This window comes from Poecile atricapillus, chromosome 2 (assembly GCF_030490865.1).
Source record: "Poecile atricapillus isolate bPoeAtr1 chromosome 2, bPoeAtr1.hap1, whole genome shotgun sequence".
NCBI classification, from domain to species: domain Eukaryota; kingdom Metazoa; phylum Chordata; class Aves; order Passeriformes; family Paridae; genus Poecile; species Poecile atricapillus.
The window spans coordinates 77,775,474-77,796,997 of NC_081250.1; the positions used below are offsets into that span (position 1 = coordinate 77,775,474).

Genomic DNA, 21,524 nt, shown 5'->3' on the forward strand with positions numbered 1-21,524 from the left:
TGTATGATTTCATGACTGTAGTATACCATATTTAGGTATAGGAGCAGTGATGAGTGTACACACCACAACGTTTGTGTGGAAAATAATGCAGTTGACAGTAGCATGGCTTTTACTTTCTGACAGAGCTAGCAGTCAGTTTTTGTGGGATGACAAGAGCATGTTGGTTTGGTTAAGGTTTTTATGACTGTGATGTAACTCCAGTGCAGGGTGCATTGCCTGCTCTGTGGCCACACTTTGGTGTGACTGAGCTCACACTGGTTTATTTCCTACTCTAAACACAGTCGAGTTTTGTGGTTTTGTATTAAACAATGTTACCTAATAACCTGGAAAGAAGAAAGAGCTTAACACTATTTTTTTTTAGATTATCATTGAAATACATTGAAACCTGTCTTAAAGATCAGATTCTCATGTGCAGCAAGACTTTTCAGTAATTTATAATTATAGGTATGTTATGTATATGTACATGAAATTATATGTACGTTACTTATATTTTTGTAATACAGAGACTTACTAAAATTTATAATTGGTAATTTATAATTTAGATTGACAATAATATTGGTGGCCTTTGTGGCTTACAGCAGACACTCAGTTTAACTGCAGTGTTGTTCATCAGCACCTTCCAATTTTGGTACTGTTCACAGCATCTATTTTATGATATAGTTGTTTGTTTTAACTGCATATAAACCCACATTTGTCTCTCTTGCCAGGTGGCTTAATCAACACATGGAAGCGACGCTGGTGTGTCCTGAAAGATGAGACCTTCCTGTGGTTTCGTTCTAAACAGGAAGCACTTAAGCAGGGTTGGCTTCACAAAAAGGGGGGTGGATCATCTACACTTTCCAGAAGGAACTGGAAGAAAAGATGGTTTGTTCTCAGACAGTCCAGGTTGATGTACTTTGAAAATGACAGTGAAGAAAAGCTGAAGGGTGCCATGGATGTCCGAACTGCCAAGTAGGTTTACATGGTTTTATGTTAGCCATGGTTCCTTCTAAGTAGTACTTGGAGCTCAGTCTGGGAAAGCAGAGTGCCCTGCCTACAAACTGTGTGAATGCAAGCAGGAGGGTGTGTGGTGAAGTTAGTGAAAGCAAGTGTTGTCCTTAGTTGGCTCTCTCTTAAGTCTAGAGAGTGCTCCAGAGCTAAGCCAGTGCCAAATACTTCAGAAAAATGCTGCTGTAATGAACCCATCTATGCTTTCTCCCAGACTAGAGCCCCTACTTTGTCTGTAATGATTTCCAAGGCAATTTGGGGCATGTTGCCAAGTCTGTAGCTGCAGGCAAACCCAGAATGAAGGAGGTGGAATTAATAGTCCCCGAGTATATTGAAGTTTGCATGGGTCAAAGCTGAATCTTCTGTATGTATTTAGATTTTCTTTTTCATGCTTTAAATAATTGTGGTAGTGTAGAAAAGTCTTTAAAATGCATATATTCATTAAAAAAAAAAACAACAAATAATACTAAACCTAATAACTTATGCCTTGTTAACTGAAGTTCCTTAAGCCTAAGAATTTTACACTTCCTGAAGCATGCAGAAAAGAAATTTTCTACTGGATGGTATTTTTCATTCTAAACAATTTAGGATTATCTACCTAATTTAAAAATTAGTGTGCTAACATTAGTTTTCTCTTTTCTCTATAAAGTGTACCTAAGCTTTCATCCAAAGTAGAGAGAACCAGAAATGGTTAGTAACACTCAGTTCCACTCTGTGTCTTGTAATCTGCAGCTATCCAATTTGTTTGTTACTTTAACAGAGACCTTAAACTAAATTGAAATCTATGATTAATCTTTTCTTTGGCCGTCCTGGCTTAAGCCTGATTTCAAGTAGGACAGAAAAGAGTTTCAGTGAGAATCCTGACTTGCTTCTAAAAAACCAATGGGCTGTTGGCAGTCAAGTAAATCTCTGAATAGAAGCTGAAGAACCTACCATATTTTTTTTGTTAAAACTAGATTTGACTCTGTCTCATGTACCAGAGCATTTATTTAGCATAATTTTCTAATATAGTCAATAAATCATTCTTTTTTGTTGTTGTTACCTCAGTGTTTCATTGGTTGTGCCCTATAGACGTTCTCTGCAGCACGTACCTTTAAAATTGTCAGACAAAAGTTACTGAACCTCGATTGCACTGTAGGTTCAATCAATGACTGTTTGTGTATAAATTAGCTAAAAGAAAGGGTACATGCATTTAAAGAACTGTGTTTCATAAGAAATAAACAATAGCTTTTCTAGATAATGTTAATATTTACCAAGTGCATTCCTAATCTATAGTGCAACCCACATATTTCACCACTCTCTATTAGGGAACCTGTTCAATTGAAAAAATCTCAGGCTGATTCACTCAAAATACAGAACAGGGAGGTATTCTATTAGACACTGTTACCGAGAATGAAGGAATCAAACAGTACAAAATTATAGCTTTTTGTATTGATAACAGATAGATCATCCTCATGAGTCAGATATGCAGAGCTTGTATACATTATTTATAGGACTGAGATTTATAAGAATAGTATAGCTGATAAGGAAATATAGCCACTTAAGCTTCAGAGAAATACAGCAAAACAGCAAAAAGTAAAATAAGTTCATTTCTTAAGTTACAGTGAAATCTAATGTCATACTTTAATTATTGCTAAAATCTTCACAGTTGTTTTTTTATCAGTACTTAGATGTCCAAGCTAAAAATTAAAAATATGTAATTTTTCAGCAGATGAGTGCTCAGCTTTTTCCAGAAGTCTTGCTTGGAATTGTCTTTATGCTGACTCACAACCACACAGAATCACTAATCCAGGTTTTGTTTGTTTTCAGTTTTCAATCTTCAACAGCTTTCTTTTTAGGATTCCAAACATCATTTGGTTATGCAGTCAGTTCAGAAATACATCCATTTCTTAACTCAGTTATCTTTTCCTCTCTTGGAGTTTGATAATGCTTTGCTTTTTCTTTAGATCTTGGTAAAATGGTAACACAATGGTCACTTTGGTATAGTGACATTCATAGTAGTTTGAATATTTGTACTATGTAGGCAGAAAACACAGCTGTCGTTTGGCAAACTAATACTGGATCTGATAAATCATTTTGTGAGTTTTGCAAATGGACCTGATGAAGACTGACTGCTGTTGTTTTCAGTATCAGTAGTTTGTGAGCTTCTCAGCAGAACAGAATTTTCAAAATGTTGTTAATCTGTAATGCTCAATCTTGATGTTTCCCTTTTTTTCAGAGAGATTGTTGATAATACAGGCAAAGAAAATGGTATTGATCTAATAATGAGTGATAGAACCTACCACTTAATTGCTGAATCTCCTGAGGATGCAAGGTATGAAAATCATCAGGCCTATCTTCTTTTCCTTTTCATTTCCTTTTTAACTTCTATGCCATTCTGACTTTGGCTTGTCACTAATTTGTTTGACCACCGTCACAAAGTAATCAGGCTCTGTTAAACACATTGCATTTAACACACTTTTTGAAGGGCTTGCTAAGGAGAAAACTTTGTGGCAGACAATTACTGGGAAGAGTCAGATGGCCAATAAAAATTTGCCTGGAATTTGGCTGCTACCCTTGTGTTACTAGGAACTTTCTGAAATACAATTTGTCTGTAGACAAGCAGTCATTAGCCACTGATGCTGGCTTGTGGATTAGCCTGCTGTGTTTAGATGCATTGATCAAATTACTATTTGAGACCCTGTAGTCTGTCTGCCTGAAATGAAGCACTTTGTTCTTAAGGGTGGGATCTGTATGTTTAAGCAGAACCTGAAATTTTTTCAGATAGAAGTTATAATGCATTGTATTTTAGAGCAAAAGTGTGTTCATGTAAGAGGAGTGTGTAAGAGAGTGCTTCCCTTTCTGCATATTTTAAAAGGGTCTTACTTTTGTTGCTAAAGGATCCATATCTAACCATGGGGGAGGCAGGTAGGTGAGAAGCAAGTCTGACTTGTCAGATCAGTTGTAGAGCATTTAAAAAAAAAAAACAACCCATGCTACAGTTCATGCAAGATAATAATATGCTTGCCTATAAAAATCAAGCATTTAAATAAAGTTAACTTAGTAATCAGAGCTTATTAGCCATTGCCTTGCTGCCCCAAGGCCAGAATACAGCGTGCCTTTGTCAACATCACTTGAGCTACTTTGTGCAGAAGCCTCAAAAGTTCTTCCATATTCTGTTCTTTGCAAAAGTAGAATGCCTTCCTATATCACAGGACCCTGAGTACAGATGTAGATGTAGCAATGCAAAATCCATCCTCATTTTTTTAGGTATCCTTAAAGTTATTCTTGAAATAATTTAGGAGCTTTCTAGCAGTTACTGTTAAGATTATTTTGGGATGTAAGCATATTTTAAAATGAAGGCTTAGCTAAAGTTTCTTCTACCTGACTTGTGTATGTGCCCTAGGGGCCAATAAGCAATTACCAGCACACAGACTTGTCTGTTGCCATGCATCTCCTTCATTTCATTCTTAAAGATGGAGAAGACACTATACACTCTTGCTGTGTACAATAGGAACAACAACCATCCAGATTGAATTACCTTTTATCAGTGTATTTCCTGTTTCTTTTTTCTCACTCATCCCAGAAGACTAAATGAGGAAGATGTGTAAGGATTGCAGATGGGCATAAGTCAAACATTGTGAAAAGTGAACATCAGGCTGTGTTTGGTCCACATCTGCTATTGAAAAAATATTTTGTACCTGGACTAGATCAGGATCTGAGGTTGCTCTTTGTTCAAATTAAGTACAAAACTAAGAAAAACATGGCACAAGTCTCCAGAAGAGGAATTACTATTATTGAAGAAGTAATGCTTCAGTGGGCAGCCACTGCTGAGGGCTTGTTCCTTTCAAATCCCTAACCTTTTTCCCCATTTCTGTGCTCTGGGACTTAGCTGAAAAACAAAGGAGGTCCTGAGAGGGAAGAAAGCAAAAATAAAGTCTGCCTTTGTCTTTTGCAAAGCGCCATGATTCATTTCTTTTTCACTGTTTACACAAAGATTAAATGAAATCAGGAAAACTCTGAATTGTTCTTTAAAATCCACCCATAAATTATCACTAGATGTATATACAGTGCTATGAAGTCTTTTGTATTGAAATAGAAGTTTCACTTTAAATACATTTGCAATTCCTGAGCCCAGAAAGGGAAGCTGAATTTAATTTGTAGGAATATTTTGGTAGGTGGGGCTTAGTTTTCTTCAGTTTCTTTACTTCAGTTTCAGCTTTTCTTCTGCTGGTGGTTCCTCCTCTCTAGATGACAGCTTCTCTGCTGTTTTTTGTGGCATTGCCTTACATCCAGCAAAGTGTTAAATAGAACTTCTCTGTGGGTGTCTCTGAGTCTTAAAAACCAAATCAGAACTAAATATGTTCTCATCTGCTTTATGGTCTGGCACTCTCAGTCTTTGTTTTTCTTCATTGCTAGCACTGTTTCTAATAAAAGCATGAGCCAATAAAAAGAATTTAGGATATGGCAGTGATAGTACTGTTTGACAGCCTACACAGTTTTTCTCAAGCTATTTTAGCAGTTCAGTTTCCAGAATTATACATTTTGAGGGAACAGTTGGTTTCTGAATGCTGGAGTTAATGAGGCAGCTCTTCAGTGTCCTGGGCAAAAATTCTGTGACTAAAAGTGATTACAGAAAAGATAACTTCATATTTAAGTCCAATAATTTTGCAGTAGGTTGAGTGTTTCCTCAACTCCATGGTGGCAGGGGAGTCTCTGCAGGAAAGTGAGGAGTCTGTTTTAAAGGCTGGACTTTTTAGCCCTTTGAAAACTTGGCCCCAGGTGGTTTTCATTAGAATGGCAAATTCATATCTTAAAGAATGGCATTCAGGAACCTGTTGAACAGGCCAAGCTCTGCCCTTAGATTTCAGTGGGATTCCTTAGAGCAGTTGAGCTTTATCATATACAAGTGCCAGAAGGATAGAGGTTTCCCAGAAGCCGAAGGTGTGGTTGGAATAAAATCCATCTGCAATTGCTGCTCAGGACTAGGGCCTGAACCACTGGAAACCTCCCTGCCACTTTTCCTGTTGTGGATCTATACAGCGCCAGTGGAGTGGCACAAATTTGCTCATACTTCCAGCAGCTGGATTTTTCAGTGCTCCATAGGGAACAAAAATTGTAGAGGTATTTTCTTGGGGGTTTTTGTGCTTCTACACAGTTGTGCTTCTGCAGAGAACTCAATGGACTTGGGTGGTCTCTGCAGAAGTATCACTGTAAGAAATTACTACCAGTCACGCTATCAGTGCAGCACAATTTATAATCTGAAGTTTGGGGTTCCCATTAAAGGCTTTGTGTGTAGCTGGCAATGTATTTTATTCCAGACGAAGCATGTGGAATCTGTTACAAAGACTCTCCAAGCACTCAGATGTTTCAGTGGGCTTAAGGCAGAGATGCCACTTAGTGTACAAGGTACTTTTTGTCATGAGGAAGGGTATGACACAAGCTTGGATGGGAGATCTGGAGGGGCTTGCTTGCACCCAGTGTTACTTGAACTGACATAAAGCCTTGCTACTTTTATGCCTGTTGACAAAAGGAATCTTAAGCAATTTCAGAAACCTGCAGAACCTGCTAGATCTCTGCAGAACAAAGGTGACAGAAGGCTTGTGCAGAGCCAAAATTTTACTTACACTGCTGCCTTTCTCTCCCCAGCCAGTGGTTCAGTGTACTGAGTCAAGTCCATGCATCCACAGAGCAGGAGATCCGGGAGATGCATGATGAGCAGGCAAATCCACAGAATGCTGTGGTAAGTAAATCTGAGGAACTTTTCAAACCAAATTTTTTTAGAAACAGGGGCATTGTGGTGGCCACAACTTCTGAGAGTCACAACCTACTCTGGTGGTAGCTGTGACACTGGCTAGAACTTCCATGTCCTTGGTCCTGTAGCTGTACAAGGAGTGTAACTTGTGATTCCTCTCCCATCATTCACCTTGATGAAAAATGACTGCTGGTTTTGGGGGTGGTTTTTTTTTGTGATCCACTTCCCTGTCACATCACAGTGTATGCTTGATTTTGAAATTTTGCAAAGATACTCTTAATGAGTAAATTAAAAACCCCAAGTTTAAAAATTTGAGATTTCTCTGATCCTGCATTTACCATTCTGTACAACATCCACTGATAATTAGTAGAATACATTTGGAACCTAGTATCAAGCAAAGAAAACAAAAACTTCTGCTTAATGGCTTTAGAAGTTTGTTTTGAGTGGATGCCTTTTTATTGGGATGGCAGTTTTCAGTGAAAAATTCAAGCATGTTTGGAAGCATAGAAAAGAGCAGTTTTTGAGCTGCCTCCATCCTAACTACAAATGATCTTTTACTGGATCTATTCATCCAAGTCTCTTAGTTTTCCCCTGAGCAGTTTTAATGGTTATGAAAAACTGATGCCCAAACCTGCAGTTCATTTTGTTTGATCAAAGCTGCTGCTTCTTTCTCCTGTTGCTCAGAAGAGTACTGTGAGTAATGTAATAGTGAATGTCTTCCTCATTTTCTGGTTGGCTATTTGTTTATAGGGAACACTCGACGTAGGACTAATTGATTCTGTCTGTGCTGCTGACAATCCAGACAGGTAAGTCAGAACCATGCCTGGTGACTTTCTTTTTCTCCTATCTCTAGCCAAAATCAGACACTTTATGCTTTAGTCTTTATATTTTACTGGCCAACCATGTATTAAAATGATTTCATTATTGCCTCCCTTTTCATAGCACTAAACACCACATGTTAAAACTTGGAATAGGAATGATCGTGTATTTTGGGGGGGCTTCAATAATTTTCATGACACTGCTTCATGCCTGAACTCTTCAGCTCCTAAACTGATCCAAAACTGGAAGATTAGACATTTCTTTCATTTACACAACTAATGCTCCTGAAAAAAAAAAACAACCAGCTGATTTTCAGTTCCTTAGTAATGTACTAGGCAGAAAATTTAATTTGTTTTTCTGTTCAGATTCTCCTTCATGAGTGTTGTATTCTTCAGGAATGAAAGTTATTTCCCCAGAATAAAAATGTCTTATAACAAAGAATACAGTGCAGCATAAAAACCACAAAAATGTCAGGTTGTTCTTAGTTCTTGAAGAACTAATGGTGTTTAGGGAAATAAAAAGTAATCTGGGTTCAGACTATGACTGGTTTGTAGAGTTACAGGATGTGAGGTGTTACTTGAACTGTAGGGGCTCACTCCAGTTTCTCTTCTTTGTGTACATGTGTAAAACAACTGGTGCTAAATTAGTGGCCTGCCAAAACACTGATACCAGAAGTAACAGTGAGTTTACAAGCCCAGGCTTCCTAAACAATACAACACAAATGTCCAGAGCTTTCACAGTTTTAAATTATTGTTTCTCCTGCATTAAATTAATGCAATAATTTAAGCATTTGTCTTGTTACCATTTTTCACATAGATTTTTTTCTCTTTTTGGGGGAATCTATGTTATGTTTTGGGAGTTTGTTCCAGATGAAAAAAGGAATGGTAAAGGGTTGAAGCAAGCATTGTAGGCTAAGGATCCAGAGAGCATCAGCACACTTCTCTTGGCTTGTTCTTCATGCTTCAGTGAATCCTGGATTGGGTAGAAGCCAGGCTCTCATTAAAAATAGATTGTATTCTCTGTGAATTGGGTTGCACTGCATTAAAAATAAAAGAATCCATGTTCACAGGCTGCTCTACTATAGACCTTTGTATACTGTTGCTTGTTTTAGCTAATGTAGCTACCAACTGAAGCAGACACTCTGAATAGATCTGACCCTGAAACAGTTCTGATTCACATGCAAAGCTGATTAAAGTTTGGAAGTTTTTCTCACCACAGATTTGTTTTGAGATATGGCACTCTAATGTAAACTTCCCCACCATCCCCCTTGCATTTTGGTGTGAGTGTAACATAACTGAGTCTTTTCAAATGCTTAGTATTTTTTTCTTTAAGTGATAACTAATAATGCATTAAAGGTGGATGGTATTTGTCTGGATAGAAAATGTGAACAATAAACAGTTTTTATGGTTATGGGGGGGTGAGATAAACAGTATGTATGCTGGTTATAAAGGCTGTTTCAATGTTTATTTTCATAGACCAAATTCATTTGTGATCATCACTGCTAATCGTGTTCTTCACTGTAATGCTGACACTCCTGAAGAGATGCATCACTGGATAACCCTGCTCCAGAGGTCAAAGGGGGACACTAGAGTGGAGGGACAAGAATTCATTGTGAGGGGTAAGAACTGAGTGGGGCAGTAAAAAGAAAATAACATCTGTTATGCTTTGAAGAGATTGTTCCCACAATACAATGTGGGTAATATGCCAACATGATTAGTGTTGCAGCCTCATCTTTGTGTGGAGGACTTTACTCACAAATTAATACATTAAAATTAATTATATTCTGAAATTATATTCTTGCTGTGCTATGTAAGAAAACATTGGAATGATGACAAAAGTGTTTTCGTAAGTTGATGAGTTAATTCTTCTAGTGAAACATCAAAATTGAAAGGTATTCATATTCTTTATAATTTCATTGTTTGAGAATTTTACTTGATGTTGTTTCATACATGAACTTATCAATTCACACAATATTTTTGTTGTTGTTGAAAATATACATCTAACTTTTTGCAACCTACCTTTTTCTAACTCTGCTCAAGAAAAAGAAATGTGATTCAAATTGTGTCCTTAATAGGGTGGCTACACAAGGAAGTAAAGAACAACCCAAAGATGTCCTCATTAAAACTAAAGAAACGTTGGTTTGTTTTGACACACAATTCTTTGGACTACTACAAGAGTTCAGAGAAAAATGCTTTGAAATTGGGTACACTGGTCCTGAACAGCCTCTGCTCAGTGGTCCCACCTGATGAAAAAATCTTCAAAGAGACGGGTAATTGTTTGCTCTTGTTCAAGTATGCCTTCTGTCTTTCTAGCTAGTAATGACATACTATTATATTTAAAACAATGCATAAGAATATTTAAATGGATTATTATGGGTGCAGTTCCATGAACAAATCAGTTCCCATGTCACTGAAGTGTTCTACAGGGAATTACTGGATGAAAAACAAAGGTGATGTATGGAGGAGTAAAATTTTTTCTCACCAACATTCAAATTTTCACAGACTGACACTGCTGCCAAGTTAGTGTGAACACTTGTGCTTACACGTCAAAGACCTGGGGAAAGACATGGGTAGCACTCTCCTTGTACATTATTTTATGTGCTGAGGAACTATGAGGGCCAGTATTGGAGCAGGTATAGGGAGATGCAGAGCTGGAGTCCAGTTTGTGGTAACCTACAAATACTACACCTGAGTCAGCTCCACTGTGCACTTTCAGAACTGGTTTTCAACTCGGAAGCGTCTGTTTGCAAATGAGAAGCAACTGTTGACAGTCCTGTCATCTCATCAGGGTCACTGACACTTCAAAGAGGCTTTCACTAGAGAAAGATGAAACACATTTCCTTTTACTGAATGTGTTTCAGAAAAAGCTTATACAATGATGCAGAGAGAGAATTTGAACTGAAATGCTCTTCCTTTCCTAGTTTCCACTTCACTGATGGAAAATTAAAGACAGAGGAGGTAGTTTGTGCTTTATGCCTGTTTGTACATGTGCCACGGACTATGAAAGACTCTCGTGTACAAAGCAAATCTGTCTCAGATTTTCCTGTTACAGACAGGACTGAAGAAGTAGGACCCCCAAGCTACAAGGACCTAAGAGTATTTCACAATATTTAACAGTGTTGTCTTACAGTGATTTTTACTAAGATTACTGGGTAAAACAGGGGGCTGTATGATGCATAGTTGTAGTCTGAGGGTACTCCTAGGTTTCTTTACAGGAGAAAATCCCCTTTAATACCACAGTATGTTTATTATGATATTTAGTAACTCGCACAACTTTAGTTGCTGAAAGGCTGCCAGCATGGTCCGGGATGCAGCAGTGGGTGTCTGCTTGTCTGATGACCAGTTTTGCTGTTGTGCCAGGTTACTGGAATGTGACCGTGTATGGACGCAAGCACTGTTACCGTCTCTATACGAAATTGCTTAATGAGGCAACCCGCTGGTCAAGTGCCATCCAGAATGTGATTGACACAAAGGCACCCATTGATACTCCAACTCAGCAGCTTATTCAGGATATTAAGGTAGGCACAAGTAGGATGGCATGGGGTGAGAAAGAATGGTTCCTTAAATCTTTATTGGCTTTGTTATATTGGGTAATAAGGCAGAAAATTATGTTTTAATTATACAGTGACATGGACTAAAATTGTGAAATCTGAATGTATTCTCTGACCTGATAAAGGAATTTCTGTCTAAATAGCAGAAGAGCAAACTTTGAAGTGCAGCTTGGAGGGCAAGAGGGATAACTTTTTTCCATTAAAACAGTAACAAGTTTTACTGGTTTGTGTAACTTGACAGACGTGGCTACACCTGGCAATAGAGCGCATTGTGCAGATTCATGAGTTAGCTGACATGTTTGGCTCAGTCCACAGTGAGCAACACACCAGGATTTGGACTAAACTGTTCTTCTGACTTTTTTTTTTTTGTCATTATGGTCCTTTTCATTTTTTATGGTAGCATGGGCTAAGCATCTCATATCTCTGTGTGATGAGAAAAATGTTTAATTTTTGCTTACTGTTTTATAATCTCATTGGAGACAGTGCATGCACAGCCAGAGAATGTCCTTCTGGAGATTTTTGCTAATGTGCATTTATGAGAGAGGATGATGATTTCACAAGAGACCAAAGAAATAGGCAAGAGGGGAGAACTGCTACTGATCTTTTCCCTTAGAGAAAACACCTCTTCCCTCATGGAAAAGAGGCATTAAGTTCTCGGTTCCAAGATTATGAATGGTATTCTTCGTAGCAGGAGAAATATATGGAATTCAGGACTGATAGAAGACAGTTGTCAGACGTGTATCTGTCAAATTTGGCCTAAGAAGAACAGTAAGAGCAGTATTTGGATGTCAGAGTGGGTGCACCAGCTTTACAGCAGCACTTTGGACTATTTTGTTTGGTAGCTGGTGCAGTTTTTAACTGAAAGGCCAATTAGTTATGCTGGAGAAATACTTTTAAATTAAACCTGAATACAGATGTCATATTTCCCATTATGAATTATTGGAGTAAAATTAATATAAAATGAAAACACACTTCAAAAATTGTTATGATACTTCATTTTGGTGTCCTGCAGCTCTGCTGTAGTTTGGTTTTTTTACTGCACAAATAAAGTGAGCCTATCCAAGGCCTGAGGTTAGCAGGTACTGAGCATTCATAACCCACAGCATGCCATGGCAGCCACAGCATTCACAACTGGATTTCGCACCAAATACTGTTGGTAACACTGATTGCTCAGTTATTACAACCAACCTAAGGGCACAAAGCATTACATTATTTTTAAAGCTGGACCCCAAATCCTGTTTTTTTCTTACCCCAATAGGAAAACTGCCTAAATGCTGATGTCGTTGAACAGATTTATAAGAGGAATCCTATTCTCCGTTACACTCATCATCCATTGCACTCACCTTTACTACCACTGCCATATGGGGACATCAATCTAAACTGTAAGTTTTCCAATAATAGAGCTACTTTTCCTTATGAAAGACTAAACCAGAGGATGGAATTTTTAAGTCTAAAATGAAGTAATGGTGGCAAAATACATGTTGTTAATACAAATAGACAAGTTTCCCTGTTCTCTCTTGAGAATAGCAGTTTGCCTTGCATAGAGCCACATGCTTGCGGTGTTCCTGCAAGAGTGTTACAGAAGGGAAGGTTGCTATTGCTGTCAGCAATACAGCTAAGAAGACTGAGTTTGGAAAGTCTTGCACTGAAGTAAGCAACTTAACCTGATTCACTCAGTCTCCTTGAATCATATTCTCCTCATATTATTGTTGCTTCCTACCCCATGTGGGAAGGTGCAACAGCCACAGCTTCCAATTGACAGGTGTATGTTTTATCAGATGGGATAGGAAGCCTTATTTATGGGAAATAACATTTATGATGGTACATGGTTTTAAAAAGTAATGCTTTGTTTAGTCCTGAAATTAGTGTAATCATCTCTTTTAATCTTCTTGATTCAAACACTAATTTAGAAGTCTCTTTTGAATGAATGGTTCAGAGCTATTGATGATTGTGAACTTGGTGTCCTTAAAAAGGATTTGGTTATCTTAGTTTGCAACTGCATATTAAACAAGATATTACACAAGGTTCATCCTTGGGAGGAGGATAGAAGGTTACTGTGGAGTGTGATATGGAACTTCAGCAGTGTGACTTGCTCTGAGAGAAAAACTCTCCATCACAAAAAACAATCAATCAAAATACACCTTTTCAGTTATTAAATTTGGAACAAATCTCAATAGAAAATTAGCTCATAAAATGAGTTTGAATCATACATTTGAAATGGAAAATATAGATTCTAGTATCCTGCATAACAAGGGTCATAGAGTAGCATTAAGCAATTTCCACATTAAATGCTGTTTCTTTCATATCTCAGTCTACGCACATTTCTCCTAATATTTCTTTCATAGTGTTGAAAGACAAAGGCTACACAACTCTTCAGGATGAAGCCATCAAGATATTTAATTCTTTACAGCAGCTGGAGTCTATGTCTGATCCCATCCCTATAATCCAAGGTATCCTCCAAACAGGACATGATTTACGACCTCTCCGAGATGAGCTCTACTGTCAGCTCATCAAGCAAACCAATAAAGTGCCTAACCCTGGGAGCGTGGGGAACCTCTATAGTTGGCAAATACTTACCTGCATGAGTTGCACATTTCTGCCCAGTCGCAGCATCCTCAAATATCTCAAGTTTCATCTCAAAAGGTGAGAACCTTTGATCTACTAAAGCACCACATCTTGTAACAGTGTTTAGATATCGAGAAGTGAGACTTAAAGATGTATTCACTTAGCCTATGTGACATGCCAAACAGTGAATCTAAAAAGAAAATGTTATAGGAAACGTGTGTGAGTTGGTCTGGATGGAATTACACACTCTTGAAGAATCAAGCAAAATGCCACAGAGTTGAATCCACAGTTTGTTAATGTTGGCAATAGGGCCACTTCTGGTAACTGTATAAACTTAAATGACTTTCAGCCCATATCCCCATGTGCCATTCTCAACTGTCCAAACCAACCTGTTAAAAATTCTTCATCTGTTTACCTTAATTTTATAAGATATGCATCATGCATGTAAAAGAACAGTGTCATAATTAAAGATGTATTTGTGGTACAAACCTATGATTGCAAATCTGATTTTAAAGTATTAGTGAACATTAAATAATAATAAATCGCTGTTGACAGTTCCACATTAACCAGAATGTGGAGTTCCTCTTGTTGTGATGCAATGAAGGAATGCAGAGTGTGTTATTAGGAAAGTTAGTCCACTAACAAACTCAATAATTTAAAAGCTTTGTCTGTACTTGGAGCATGTGAATTAAATAGTGGATTTCTGGATACAGAAATACTCTCAGTGGGAAAAAATTCTCAAATAAGCAAACTTCACGGCCTGGCAGCTTAAAGTAATAAGCTTTGTCTCACAGGGTTCGTGACCAGTTTCCAGGAACTGAAATGGAGAAATACGCACTTTTTACTTACGAATCTCTGAGGAAAACCAAATGCAGAGAGTTTGTGCCATCACGAGATGAAATAGAAGCATTGATTGGCAGGCAGGAGATGACATCCACAGTTTATTGCCATGGTGGGGGCTCCTGTAAGATTACAATCAACTCACACACTACAGCTGGAGAGGTGAGAAGTGGTGACAGAATGTCTTTGGAACAAAATCAGTGTGTCCCTTTACATGCCAGTCCCAGGCAGTGTTACACTTCGGAAGCACTGGGGTCTCTGCCAGTCTCCAGGAAGGAAAGGCTTACAGTGCTGTCCCTCCCTACAGTATGTTCTGGAGAAATCCCTGCCATAAAAACTGACTTTGTGCTGCAGAGGATTACCCAACTGTAGTTCCTTCTTACAGGAAGACTAAACAATTAGGCAGAGAGCATTACTGGAGAAACTTTAGTAGACATTTAGTAGACAAGCTTCTTCACAAAACTGGAAGACTCTTGCTGAATTGGTGAAATATAGAGGGCTATATGTGGCCAAGAGATAGCACATATCTATTCTGAAAGAGTAAAAATTACAGTGGAATTTGATAATTAATAATGCTGAGGAGGATAAGTTAATAACATTTTTAGCCTAATGTAAAACCTAGCTCTAATTTTTTTCCAAGTGTCTTACTCTGTGGTACTGTTTTTCCATGCTGTGTTTTTTTCATGTGCTGTTTTTCATTAGGTGGTTGAAAAGTTAATTCGTGGCTTGGCCATGGAGGATAGCAGAAATATGTTTGCTTTGTTTGAGTACAATGGAACTACTGATAAAGCAATTGAAAGCAGAACCATTGTAGCTGATGTCTTGGCAAAGTTTGAAAAGTGAGTGTACCTCTCCTTCTCTCTTCACTATAATAAATAGCAATTAAATAAATTTCCAATGTCAGTAATGCTGAATTTTCTCTTTGACTTGCTTGTTTGCAATGATGCAGCTGAACTACACATTGGCCATGTCTAGAACAAAAGGATTTCTTTTTTAGTTTTCTTAAAAGACTTAACAACCACCTATCCACTTGTGTTGGTTTTCCTTTGTCCTGACACCAGTTAAGTAATATTTCTCATCACTATTTCCACATTTTCTTTTCCACTACTACAAATTTTTCCACCATTACTGTCAATGTGGCTGTGACAACTGACCTCAAGGCAGTCACTGCCATTCTGACTGTTATCTAACTTCACATGGAAGTCACCACAGTATAGCTCACAAAATTTCTCTTAGCAGTAAAATTGAAACCACCCATAGCACTGTAGTAAGAAAACGTAATACAAGCCTAAATACATTTGTCATCTTTACTTTTAATGCATAGCAATCAGCCCTCTTTATTCACATAAAAACAGGGGAAAAAGAAATGTTTTAAGTGTTGTGCAGTTCTATAACAGGACTTAATAATGTTGCTTTTATTAACACCTTTAGACATACCTAAAAATCAACATTTATTAAGAGAATATGGTTAGAAACTGTTGACTTGAGAATTGAGTCAACATTTGTCCTTGATTTGGTTGCAGACTCTAACAACAGACACACATAAAGCTAAGTTCAGCTGATGCCTTGCTTTGATTCCACAGGTGGCAATTTAGGAAAGAGTTTAATTTCACATATCTGATCTCTCTCCCTCTTAACACAATGATGCAGGCTTGCTGCCACTGCTGAAGCTGGGGAGATGCACTGGAAGTTCTACTTCAAGCTCTACTGCTTCCTGGACACCGAAAACGTCCCAAAAGATAGTGTGGAATTTGCCTTTATGTTTGAGCAGGTAAAGAACAAAGTTTCTGTTTTGAGGCACTTTTAAGAGGAGGAAAAAAAAGCAAGACATCTAGGCAGCACAGAGAGAGCTTTGATTTTGCTTCTGTTCAACTAAATGCATGACTACTCAAGCACCAAAAGCAAAGGAAGTGTTTCATTGGTCAAAATAGGCCTAATCTGACATAAATGAAGCACATATGATTTCTCTAGTGTTATGTTTCTTACTTCTGCATTACTTGTCAGTTGCTTTCTGTATAGTGGTAAAAAAATGGATAACTGGATTTAATCTGCATAAAAAGAGTAATACTTGCTTTTAATTTTCGTCTTCTTAAATAATTTTCTGAAGAAATTGTAAGAAATAAAGTGGAAAAAAGTGTAACTGGCAAGAAATTAATTATTAAGAGACTCCTGCTGGCAGCTGTACAGAAATAATTGAGCAATAGCCTTTTATCTTTTAAAAAACTGATTGTTTCATAGGTACTGATTGGTTCATAGTATAATAGTCCAGTCTCAGCAGTAACAGAAAGACAGCTATGATGAACACAAACCCACTTAGTGAACATGCTGATCTCAGAATGAGGCTACACTGCAAAACATAAAATAAGTTAAATTGATTTCTAATGAAAATTAAATGTTATATCAGTCCCTGTAGTTACTCAGAAATTCACAGATGGCATTTATTACTGTTGATTGATCTTCTCTTATACTTCTACTATATTGCAAATGATTAAAAATTGTTCCAGTAGTCAGCTTCTTTCAGTGAGCACTCAACACAGATAAAGATCTCTGTGTAGGGTTAAGATTTCTCTTTTCAACACCAAGACACTGACATTCTGTTGATGAGCAAGATGATGGATGTGATAATGAATTGACATACCGCAATTTTCATACATATAAAGGGTTTTCCCCGTCTACATCTTCCCTGTAATAGAATATTTCTTCTTTGTTCAGTTTATGTTTTAAGGGACCATATTACATCACAAGTCTACCAAAAGTCTCCTTCCAGAGTCTACTACTGTAGTTCAGTCCAGAACTGTTTATTGTTGGCTAAAGGCTCTGGGCAATAGGATGTACTGTTTCCCCTTAGCAAAATTACAAAGCTGTTGTAGAGCTTGGCTTGCTTAGTTGGAAGCATCAGTTTTCACAGCCAGGTTATTGAAAGCAGTAAACAAAACTGGAGAGCCGTTTCTTCCTAATGCCCTTGAACATAGATGGCTTTTCCTCAATCAGATGTTCAAATCCTGGGTTTTTTTCCCTTTAAATCTTATTTTCTTTTTTCATAGTTCAGTTACTCTTAGATATGGGAGCTCACTAAAAGCTGTCCTGGTAAAAGTAATTCCCATTTAGCAGGTTCCTCAGTTGCTTTGCCATTCTTCTGGTAAACTGAGTCTTATCCCACTTAAGTTTGCCTGGAAGTAAATCTACTCCCCTTGTTTCTCATACTTCTTTCAAATGCTGCTTTATAAAAAAGTACCCTTTTTCCCCTTGATAGGCTCATGAAGCAGTGATTAAAGGACATTATCCTGCTCCTGAGGAAACCCTCCAGGTCCTTGCAGCTTTGCGTCTTCAGTACCTTCAGGGAGATTACACTGTGCACACTACCATACCAGAACTGGAGGAAGTCTATCCCTTGCAAAAGCTGAAGTCTAGGATTACACAGTCGACCAAAACATTTACTGCATCAGAGAAGGCCGAGAAGAAACGAGCCAGCTTTCTTGAAGGAACACTGCGGAGAAGTTTCCGCAGTGGCTCTGTCAGCAAACAGAAGGTTGAGGAGGATCAGATGTTAGACATGTGGGTCAAAGAGGAAATCTCAGCTTCCAGGACAAGTATTATTGACAAATGGAAAAAACTTCAGAGGATGAATCAGGAGCAGGCCATGGCAAAGTACATGGCTTTGATTAAGGAATGGCCTGGCTATGGTTCAACACTCTTTGATGTTGAGGTAAGACCATATGAACATTCAAACTACAGCTTACACTGTATAGGTGATGATTTCCTTCCAGAGCAGTGAAACCATAAATACAGTATCACAATGCTCAGAAAGCTGATGTAATAAACTTTGAGCTATTAAAAGCTTGCTCCCACTGGCAAGCACTGTGGCTATTTAAATCCACCAGTTAACTGTAGAGGGACAGAATGCTATTCTGACAGGTTGCAAACAAGTATAAGACGTATAAAAAGCTACATTTAAAGAGGGACAAGCAATATGCTTTTTAACAAATGGTTAAAACATCAGACATCAGACAAAAACATCAACAGTAAGTTGTGTGTCTCCCACTGTTCCCCTTGCTGTTAATTTACATTTTTTTCTCTAGTGTAAAGAAGGGGGATTCCCACAGGAGCTGTGGCTTGGAGTCAGTGCTGACGCAGTTTCTGTCTACAAGCGTGGGGAAGGCAGGCCTCTGGAGGTGTTCCAGTATGAACATATCTTGTCATTTGGTGCTCCGCTTGCCAACACCTACAAGATCGTGGTGGATGAAAGAGAACTGCTTTTTGAAACTAGCGAGGTAAGTGCAAGGTAGTTCCGTTATTGTGGTCTTCCTGTTCTGATAGCCAGGCCACTTAGTAATTCAAGTAATGGCTGCAAATGTTAGAGATTTGTTCAAGATCCCTGTGAAGCTAAAGGAAAGACAGAATAACATGGATAGAAGCGCTGAGTAATTTTATTAGTTTAGCTGCAAAAGGGTTTTGTTGAAAGCTTGACAGTTTTCTATTGTTTGTGTCCAAAGAAGTTCATTCAATACTGTATCTTACTAAGAACTGTGCTGTTCATACTCTTGGCAGGTGGTCGACATTGCAAAGCTGATGAAAGCTTACATCAGCATGATCGTGAAAAAACGCTACAGCACCTCTCGATCCGTGAGTAGTCATGGAAGTCAGGGCAGCTCCAGGTGAAAACAAAACCACTTCTACTGTGCCCTAAATGGAATATATCACTCCTTGGCCTCAGAACAACCTGGGGACATTGATCACCTTTGTTGACAAGCTAACCAAGAACCAGAGTTTCAACAGAAAATATCTTCAAACAATGTTTTAGAAAGACCACAGGGAGGCAGGGGAAGATCAGCTGAAATAGTCATATACCAGAACTGCTGGCTCATTCAAAACTTTTGAAAGCATTATTACCTTCAGTTGATGTAACAAATGCCTTAAGACTCGATCCACTGCAATACAAGCAGTAATAAGTGCCTTACAATATTAAGCCTAACTTGTATTGACCTAAAATTGCTGATAAAAGTCAAGAGGATTTCCTTTGTCCTTTCAGAACACTGAAAACAAAGTTATATTCATCCATTCTGCACTAATCTACTGGCCTGTACACAGGTGGGAAGGGGGAGGGAAGAAGAGCAAGGTATATTTTTTTGGAGCGCTGCTGGCAGCTTTCCTGATGGATGCCAACACTTTGTTTCCCCTTGCTTCCATGGATGTGCACATTGTGCATGCATATGTGAGCTGTCAGTAAAATTTGACAAATTTTATTCTGTATTTCACAAGTCTTTTGAAGCAAAGGGAATAAGTATGTGCAATGGTGTAAACAGTCTTTCTGTACATTTTAATAGTTCAGAGTTATAGTTGTTACAATTGTATGGTTACTTTATAAGCAGTTTTATTAACAAGTAAATTCCAAAATTTTCATACATTGATTTTACTTTTGCAAATATGTATTACCATATAAGTAGCAGAAGTCTGCATTCTGTATCTGCTGTATGATAAAGAGAGATGTAGCTGAGAATATTTATAGATTACCTTAATATGGAAATACAGTTATCAGTTCAATTCTCCATAATGTCAGCTGAAGTTTTTAATATTAATTTTTTCTTTGAAAGATATCACTGTTTTATACTTCTGGCTGGACTCTTCAACCCAGACCAACTGCCAAAGGCCAGAGCCCTTCAGGGTTGACTAGAGAAGGCAACGTTATACAATGCAACTGCTTTAATACAGAGTTCTTTATTTTACCTGGTTGCCTGATGAAGGTTCTTGACAGTACCCTGTAAATAAATTGGGGAATATCAGCTAATAATAATTTGATTTTGGACTTTTATTTTTGTACAGAAATACTGTAATATAAGGCAAAACTTTGTTCAAAGGTATCTTTTTGTCCACAGCAAAAAAAAAAAAAAAAAAAGAAAAAAGAAAAAAAAGAAACCTGAAAAACCTTACTGTTTTTAAAAACCTCAGCCTTTAAGGAATCATGCCTACTTACTGGGGAAAAAAAAGTCCAGCAATAAAGAAAATATGTCTAATGTGCTCTGTTTCTATTTCCTACTGAGTCAGACTTGCAACAAAAGCCTAATTTCCTGTCTTCTCAGGAGACAAGCCTACAGCACAAGCTACACATGTCTGTGTGCGCTTTTGCTTGGAAAGGTGCCTGTGCTGTGTGTTGTTCTAGGACAGGTACCCTTGTCCACGCCAAGTGTCTTTACACAACATAGAGGGAAGGACTGCTGAGCAATTCCATGCCACAGGGAATGTGCAAGTGAAGCTTTTGCTGTTTATGTAGCCCTGATGAAAGATGGCTTGTTTTTATTAGCCAGCCACATCATGGCAGTGCAGCATGCACTGCCCTCAAACTGTACACAGCCTTTGTAGACTACAAGGCTTGATCTGAGAAATCCTCCACCTTCTTCCCACTGCCAGATACTTCTAGTCACTCCATTTGTGACACCACCCCTCAGTCCCTAAAGGCTTGCTAAATCACACTACTAATTTCATATCCTCACCCTCCCAGAAAAGGTGAAGTTAATTTAAGGAAGACAAGAAGAATGAAAGAAACTATAACTTCAGTATACATACACAGAGTATCTGAGACTGACTTTATTTTTTTTATTTTTTTAAAAATTTTTCCCATATGAAAGTTATTTAGAAAGAATTCAGCTGCTCCTAGAAAGGCATCCTTGGAATGGCATAATTTATACATTTCAGCCAGCACAGCAAAAAAAGTTCAATTTTGCCTGTGTGTAAACATGCTCAGAGAAGTCCCTGTACATCATCATAACCAGTAATTGGTTAACAACCCAGGAATACACAAGATGATACTCTTGTACACAGCATCACAGTCTTGAGAAGCAGACACCACTACCTGATTCATTTGCCTGCTGACTGGCTTCTGGATTCTCTCAGCCATTGGGTGGGATGTTTGCTCTTGGTCAGTACACAGAATTGCTGTCACTACATCACTGTAATTAAGAGTTTCTCTTCATTCATGCCAAGTCGATCAATCTGCCATGCTTATCTTAGTCCAATAACTGTTACTGAGGCAAA

General features: G+C 38.0%; 1 protein-coding gene across 1 annotated transcript in view; it reads left to right on the forward strand.

Moving 5' to 3' along the window:
- The window catches only part of MYO10 (myosin X), a 159,351-nt gene extending 138,943 nt beyond the window's left edge, over positions 1-20,408 (forward strand). Inside the window, exons 27-41 of the mRNA XM_058831435.1 lie at positions 708-951; positions 3,206-3,301; positions 6,616-6,709; positions 7,472-7,527; positions 9,016-9,158; positions 9,615-9,809; positions 10,900-11,057; positions 12,349-12,472; positions 13,436-13,733; positions 14,450-14,657; positions 15,198-15,334; positions 16,146-16,266; positions 17,749-18,201; positions 18,575-18,766; positions 19,044-20,408. Of these exons, the coding sequence (XP_058687418.1) occupies positions 708-951; positions 3,206-3,301; positions 6,616-6,709; positions 7,472-7,527; positions 9,016-9,158; positions 9,615-9,809; positions 10,900-11,057; positions 12,349-12,472; positions 13,436-13,733; positions 14,450-14,657; positions 15,198-15,334; positions 16,146-16,266; positions 17,749-18,201; positions 18,575-18,766; positions 19,044-19,154 (2,630 nt within the window). The 3' untranslated portion in view covers positions 19,155-20,408. The remainder of the gene's footprint in view (positions 1-707; positions 952-3,205; positions 3,302-6,615; positions 6,710-7,471; positions 7,528-9,015; positions 9,159-9,614; positions 9,810-10,899; positions 11,058-12,348; positions 12,473-13,435; positions 13,734-14,449; positions 14,658-15,197; positions 15,335-16,145; positions 16,267-17,748; positions 18,202-18,574; positions 18,767-19,043) is intronic.
- The last annotated feature ends 1,116 nt before the right edge of the window (positions 20,409-21,524 follow it).